Source organism: Miscanthus floridulus, chromosome 3 (assembly GCF_019320115.1).
Source record: "Miscanthus floridulus cultivar M001 chromosome 3, ASM1932011v1, whole genome shotgun sequence".
Taxonomy (NCBI): Eukaryota; Viridiplantae; Streptophyta; class Magnoliopsida; order Poales; family Poaceae; genus Miscanthus; species Miscanthus floridulus.
This window is the reverse complement of record NC_089582.1, coordinates 115,360,000-115,367,510: the sequence shown is the minus strand read 5'-3', so window position 1 is coordinate 115,367,510 and position 7,511 is coordinate 115,360,000. Positions and strand designations below refer to the sequence as shown.

General features: G+C 46.0%; 1 protein-coding gene across 1 annotated transcript; it reads right to left on the bottom strand.

Moving 5' to 3' along the window:
* Nucleotides 1–484: 484 nt before the first annotated feature.
* On the bottom strand, nucleotides 485–7,071 carry LOC136542144 (DNA repair RAD52-like protein 2, chloroplastic). The gene is made up of 4 exons (XM_066534448.1): nucleotides 6,680–7,071; nucleotides 1,927–1,964; nucleotides 1,335–1,426; nucleotides 485–1,120 (listed from the first exon to the last, which is right to left on the bottom strand). The coding sequence occupies exons 1-4, from the start codon at nucleotides 6,958–6,960 to the stop codon at nucleotides 956–958; spliced, it is 576 nt and encodes a 191-aa protein (XP_066390545.1). The 5' UTR covers nucleotides 6,961–7,071; the 3' UTR covers nucleotides 485–955.
* Nucleotides 7,072–7,511: the final 440 nt, after the last annotated feature.

Genomic DNA, 7,511 nt, shown 5'->3' with positions numbered 1-7,511 from the left:
TTTTGGAGTTAAGCTGGCATAGGATCATATTTCCAGCTAACTCTATTATAGTCGTGATATATAATCTAACAGCATGTGCACCTAACCCTTAGTCATCTAATGCTAAAGAAAAATTTCAATGTTTCATTGCTGCCTGAGGTTATGAATTGTAGTGGATTGAAGTGCAACCAAACAAGGCCTAAAGTAGAACTCTCAACGGTTTATTCCTTTCAGTTTGTTCAAGAATAAAATCAAAAGAAGCATGAGAGCTCTGCATTCATTTATGGAAGAATTGAGTGTGATAACAATGTGCCTCTTGCCTTGATCTCCAAGGGGGACAAACTGTACAGAAGGGAAAAAAAAAGAGCCATGCTTTTGGAGACGTCTAAAAAGGGATTAATGTCATCCATTCGTGCTGTAATTCAGTACTAGTAAAGTATCATAATCACAAAACTAATGTACTCATTTAAATAACCAGACTTCATCGTACTCAAAAGGACAACAGTGCCCGGCAATCACATAATAATATAATATGACCGCCGATATGGAAAAGACAGGAGTCCGTAACATCAGCAGCTAACTGAATACGGATGGTCTCATGTGCACACAAAGAGAAGCAAATAGAATCTGGCACCATGGAAGAAGGAACAAATGCACCTACACAGCTACACCTCATGAGATGGAAGGAATACTACAATCAGGTAATTAGGCAACAGCAGAATTTCCATACTGATTTCCTATCTGGATAGGTTCATAGGTTCATGTAGGATGGCATCGAGCCACTAACGAGAACAACAGAAACAAGTTACGGGATTCTTTGTATCTACAATCACATTCAGGTGGAAGCTTGCCTTGTCGCTTGTGGTATGAATATGATACTAGGCAAAGAGCAAAAATTGATTCTGGACACGAAGTTCTCCAGGGGCATATCCTGCGCACGTCGCAACTTATGACCAGCTCTGATGCAGACTGAGCCTCAATGGAAGTGGTCGTCGTGATGAGTATCATCCTGGTGGTACAGGTACAGGCCAAAACCGAACCGTGCGCAGGCTTTGCAGAACGCAGCTTCCTCCGCGGCGGCAACAGCATCTTCCCTGCGCCCCTCATGGACCTGTGCTGTGCCCGTGGCATCTCTGTATGCCTACACCCACAATGATGCAAGTACACTAATTAATAAAGATGTTTTTTCCAATGTATTCTAGTTGGTCTAAAAAGAAAAGAAAAAAGATGATGCAGTTAGTGTGAACCATGTAACTTGAAATTGCCACTTTAAATTTGCATCAGTACAACAGGACTACAATGAAGGATGATAAAACAAATGGGTACTTCCATAGATAAAAAGTGAGAAAGGATACCTCTCCATCAGTTCCTTTAAGTATCACTCGATATACCACGGTTACAGTTCCATTCTCAGAATAAATAACATCACGAACTTCTCCACACCAACCTGAAAACATGAATTATCAGTGACTTCTCTGAACACAGACAGGTGCTTTTGCAAGAAACCAGCACATAGCTATACAGCTGCACAATTTTTTGAGAGAGCACATATGTTTGTTATTCCATTATCTCCAGTCATAACAGTTCAGATATCCAACAGACATGCATTTAAAACATCTAAGCAATAGTTTAGACAAACAATGACTTAATGGGGTAAAACATTACATAAACATCTACAATGTCTGTGAAGTGGGGCAAGCTTCTTCAGTTCTCTAAAACAAGTGTGGCATGGTATAAGGCTATAAGCTAGTTATGTGCACAGCTGAGCACACGAAATCTATGAACACACTAAATATCAATAACATGCATCTAGAACCCAAGCTTGAAGAACCTATGTTATATGATTAACCCATAAGCAAGCAATTAATAACTACTCTGAGCATCGGGGGGGGGGGGGGGGGGGGATCAAAATTCTGCTAATTGTTTCAAATCCTAAAGTGAACTCACCTGGTGCATAAAAGCTAAGCATTCTGTTGGCATGGTACCTGCACGATCAAGATGCAATCAGTATCAGTATCCTTGAGCATGGCACATTCTTGCCCACTAGTTGAGAGATAAGCATCAGACAGATACTTAAAATAAGAAAAAAAAACTTCTGGTATGTTTAGAGAGAAACCATGTTAATACTTAGCACAAGTAGTGTCAAGTGTAAATGATTGTGCTGTGTGTTAATTCATTCTTGGACAGTCCCTTGTCAGCACAACCAAGGACATATATACCTACAGCCTTGCATATCAAGAGAATAGAAGCAGTGTTGGATGACCAAAGTAATTATGCATCCAGCAAATACACACTCATGACAGAAGAAATGCTATGATGTAACACAAGACAGGACAACTGGTTCAGCATGGATAATGTGGATGTACATATTAACAACATTTTATCCATGTGTTACCAAATGGAAGAAAGTAGAATCATATACTATTTAATTTTACTGGCTCAAGAGATCGATGGCTAGACCAATGATAAAGAGGTGGAACTGCATGACTTTATCTAATTTAGTGGCACTCTACAACAACAACAACAACAACAACAACATAGCCTTTCAGTCCTAAGAAAGTTGGGGTAGGCTAGAGTTGAAACCCACCAAGAGCCCCAAGTCATGGTTCAGGCACTTCAATAGCTGCTTTCCAAGTACTCCTATTCAAACATAGATCTCTAGGTATATCTTAAGCTTTCAAATATCTTTTTATTGCCTCCCCCGATGTCAATTTCGGTCTTCCTCTACCTCTCCTCATATTATTAGCTTGGCTTAGGACTCCACAATGCACTGGTGCCTCTGGAGGTCTCCTTTGGACATAGCCAAACCACCTCAACCGATGTTGAACAAGCTTTTCTTCAATTGGTGCTACCTCTAGGCGATCACGTATATCATCATTCCGAACTTGGTCAAATCCATCGCAACATACGCATTTCTGCAACACTCAGTTGTTGAACATGTCGAATCTTTGTAGGCCAACATTCTGCTCCATACAACATAGCCGGTCTAATCGCCGTTATATAGAACTTGCTTTTTAACTTTTGTGGTACCCTCTTGTCAAAGAGAATGCCAGAAGCTTGTCGCCACTTGATCCACCCTGCTTTGATTCTATCGCTAACGTCTGCATTAATATCTCCATCCCTCTGCAGCATCGATCCCAGATACCGAAAGGTATCCTTCTTAGGCACTACTTGACCTTTCAAACTCACATCTCCCTCCTCCTGTACAACTCTGCCAAAGTCGCATCTCATGTACTCGGTTTTAGTTCTGCTCAATCTAAAACCTTTAGACTTAAGGGTCTACCGCCATAACTCTAGTTTCCTATTTACTCCCGCCTGGTTTTAATCCACTAACACTACATCACCAGCGAACAACATACATCAAGGGATATCCCCTTGTATGTTCCTGGTAACCTCATCCATTACCAAGGCAAAGAGATACGGGCTTAAGGCTGACCCTTGATGAAGTCCAATTTTAATCGGGAAGTAATCTGTGTTACCATCGTTTGTTCGAACACCAGTCACAACATTGTTGTACATGTCCTTGATGAGGGTCACGTACTTTGATGGGACTTTATGTTTGTCCAAAGACCACCACATAACATTTCTTAGTATCTTGTCATAAGCCTTCTCCAAGTCAATGAAAACCAAGTGGAGGTCCTTCTTCTGCTCTCTAAACCGCTCCATAACTTGTCTTATTAAGAAGATTGCTTCTGTGGTTGATCTTCTGGGCATGAAACCAAATTGGTTTGTTGATATCTGCGTCGTTCCTCGCAAGCGCTGCTTGATGACTCTCTCCCATAACTTCATAGTGTGGCTCATCAACTTAATTCCCCGATAATTAGTACAACTTTGGATATCTTCCTTGTTTTTGTATATTGGTACCAATATGCTTCTTCTCCACTCCTCAGGCATCTTGTTCGATCGAAAGATATTGTTGAACATCTTGGTTAGCCATACTATAGCTATATCTCGGAGACATCTCCACATCTTGATTGGGATAACATCTTTGAACCTTTCATCCTTTTTAAGGCTTCTCTGACCTACAATTCTTGAATCCTCCATATAAAGCGCCGTTAGTGTCATCAAACGAGTCGTCCAACTGAACGGTGGTGTTCTCGTTCTCACCATTGAACAATTTATCAAAATACTCTTGCCATCTATGTCTGATCTCATCCTCCTTCACCAAGAGCTGCTCCCTCTCATCCTTTATGCATTTGACTTGGTTGAAGTCCCTTGTCTTTCTATCGCGAGCCCTAGCCATCCTATAAATGTCCTTCTCTCCTTCCTTCGTACTCAAACGTTGGTAAAGGTCCTCATAGGCCTGCCCCTTTGCCTCACTCACCGCTCGTTTTGCAGTCTTCTTTGCCACCTTGTACTTCTTTATGTTGTTTGCACACCTGTCATGATACAAGCGCTTATAGCACTCCTTTTCCTTAATAGCCGTTTGCACATCTTCATTCCACCACCAAGTATCTTTCGAGTCGCATCCGCTCCCTTTGGTCACTCCAAACACCTCTGAAGCAACCTTCCGAACACATGTTGTCATCTTCTCCCACATGTTGTTTGCATCGCCTTCATCATTCCAAGGGCCCTCTTCAATGACCTTTTCCTTAAAGACCTTTGATGCCTCCCATTCTAATTTCCACCACTTCGTTCTAGCAACCCTAGCTTGTTTGTTCCCACGAGCTTGGACCAGAAAGTGAAAGTCAGCCACCACCAGCTTGTGTTGAGCGACCACACATTCTCTAGGTATCACCTTACAGTCCACGCATATTCGTTTATCCCTCCTTGTAAGGACAAAGTCGATTTGACTAGAGTATTGGCCGCTACTAAAGGTCACTAATTGGGACTGTCTCTTACGGAAGAAAATGTTAGCTATCGTCAGATCAAAAGCTATGGCGAAATCTAAGACTTTTTCTCCCTCCTGGTTCCTACTACCATATCCGAAACCCCTATGAACCGCCTCGAAACCTGCACTTGATGTACCTACATGGCCATTAAGATCATCTCCTATAAAGAGCTTCTCGCTACTAGGGACAGCTCTAACCAAGCGATCTAAGTTTTCCCAGAAAAGCCGCTTAGCACTCTCATCATGGCCTATTTGGGGGCATACGCACTAATTACGTTTAAGACCATATCACTAATGACAAGTTTAACTAAGATGATCCTATCCCCTTGCCTTCTCACCTTCACCACACCATCCTTGAGGCTCTTATCAATCAAAACTCCTACTCCATTTTTATTTGAAGTTGTCCCTGTGTACCAGAGCTTGAAGCTGGTATTGTCCACCTCCTTCGCCTTCTGCCCCTTCCATTTAGTCTCTTGGACGCATAAGATATTTACACGCCTCCTAACCGCTGTGTCCACTAACTCTCTTAACTTACCTGTAAGGGACCCTACATTTCAGCTACCTAAACGGATCCTAGTTGACTCGACTAGCTTCCTTACCCTTCGCACCTGTTGAGGTAGGTGTGAAGACCCTTGCTCATTTTGCACCACATCCGGGCACCGATGTGGCGCGCCACTAAGGATGCGACAACCCGATCCTTGCTCACTTGACACCATGTCCAAATCGCGACACGACACGTCACGGGGATGACGACTCGGCCCTTGCTCATTTAACACCATACTCGGGTTCCGACATGGCGCGTCACTAAGAGGGTTACGCCCCAACGGGATTCTTTTGGGTTTCATCTCCATTAAAGTGGTTAAGTTTTTACATTGGCTCACCACGCCTAACACAACCCTTCTCCTTTACCAGGGCTTGGGACCTGCTATGTTAGGACACAAAGGCGCCCCACCATAAGCGCACTCTACCTAGTTTAATCTCAAAGTACTAGTGCAGTGAGTAGGACAGTTTATATCAAGCTAATTTTAGGCTTGTGTAGTTATATGTGGCACCACATTAAAATTTGTACAGTGAAAAAAAAATGAAGACATGGTTTTTTAAGACCAACCCCAAAAGATCAGCTTTAATCGAGGTAGGTTGATTTGAAAAGGTCGATATGACCAGGCATAGATGCCAACATGGATCCATAGAAGCTTTATCCGTTATACACATTCCAAGGTCAGAGAGAGCCCTTTTAATAAACTAAACAAAAGAACAGCGACCCAACTTGTTTAAAATTCAGAACTCATTCAACGTACTACGGAACAGTTGGCCATTGGCTACGCACATGTTCTCTAAAAAAGGCTTATTGGAAGAACAAGTTACACAGGAAACTTCTGATAATCCATTGGAATGGATGCCTTGAATCTGCAGGCAATACATCAGCAATTGCCAGCAATCAACACCACCATCAACCTGACCAAACGTGCCCTTAGAAGGACGGCACGACAAATTACAGCCACTAGTGACTGATAAGAAGGCTGACCAACCTAGTTAATACTACAGTTGGAATCCTATGACATATCACCGTATATATTCAATGCAAAGCCGTTCCATCCATCAAATGCGTGTTCTCAGCGGCATTACCTACGCCAATCAACAGGCTAAATAGCTGCAAATTCGCATAGACGATTCTGACTATCGAAGCAGCAGTCCAAAAAAATCCTCCCAGGGAGCAAGAGCAACGGATCACGCATTCTCCTCTAATAAAACGAGCAACTGGTGACCGGGCAGGCAGGTGAAGGTGAAACCAGACGCGAGACGAACGAGAGCGAGCAGTCGGCGCGCAGGAGACGGGGGCCGTCGTCGCCAGGCGCCAGCAGCACTCACCAGTGGACGGTGTCGGTGTCGGGGTCGATGATCTTGTCGGGGACGCGCTTGTTGAGGTCCCGCAGGATCTCGACGAGCGGGCGGGTCATCCCGGTGGCTTTGTCGAGCGGCACCACGTAGTTGGTGGTGGGCACCCCCTTGCCGAGCCCGCCCTCCAGCTTCGCCACCACGGACCGCCGCGTCCGCGGACGCGCGCACCTCGCCGCCCGCACCCTCCCGGCGGCAGCGGGGAAGGCCGCCGCCGCCGTGAACGGGAGCGCGGTCGCCGCCGCGGCCTCCATGCGCTCGGTTTGACTCGAGGACGCGTTCGTTGGCGCAGAGGGGACGGGACTACGGGAGCTTTCGTTTGGTTTCGGGGACGGGAGGTGGGGAGGGGTTGGGTTGGGAGCCGTAGAAAAGGGCCCCGGTTTTGGGAGGGATGGGAAAGGGAAGGGTCCAACCGAGCGGCCGCGCGAGCCCAGCCACCTACTACTACCCGTCTACCCGTACCGCGCTCCGCTCGCCTCGGCGCGCGGCGCGGAGCGCGTGAGCCCCGCCGCGCGCGGGGGCGGCGGTATTGTGTTGCGCGCGGGGACCATTGGGGGACCGGTGTGGCGGGGACGGACGGCCTGTGGTCCCTGTCACGCGCCCACCCGGCCGTGCCGTGCACAGCCAGCTAGCCGCGTACGCGCTGCCGCGCTGGGCGCGAATTCTGCTACGGTGTGAAGCGTCGCGGGGGTTGGTGAGGCTTGGGTGGCGAAGGCGGTGGATTGAGTTGAGCTGCCATTTTGGCGGAGTTTGCCGGTATGATCTACGGTCGCCGGTCACGGTCCACAAGCTGCCGAGAAAGGTG

What these genes read in the sequence shown, in the direction of transcription:
- LOC136542144 (XM_066534448.1), bottom strand. Translation starts at nt 6,960, where the DNA reads ATGGAGGCCGCGGCGGCGACCGCGCTCCCGTTCACGGCGGCGGCGGCC. An exon ending in GCTTAGCTTTTATGCACCAG is followed by an intron (nt 1,427 to 1,926) that starts GTGAGTTCACTT and finishes TCATGTTTTCAG; the next exon opens with GTTGGTGTGGAGAAGTTCGT. An exon ending in TTAAAGGAACTGATGGAGAG is followed by an intron (nt 1,121 to 1,334) that starts GTATCCTTTCTC and finishes TTGTGGGTGTAG; the next exon opens with GCATACAGAGATGCCACGGG.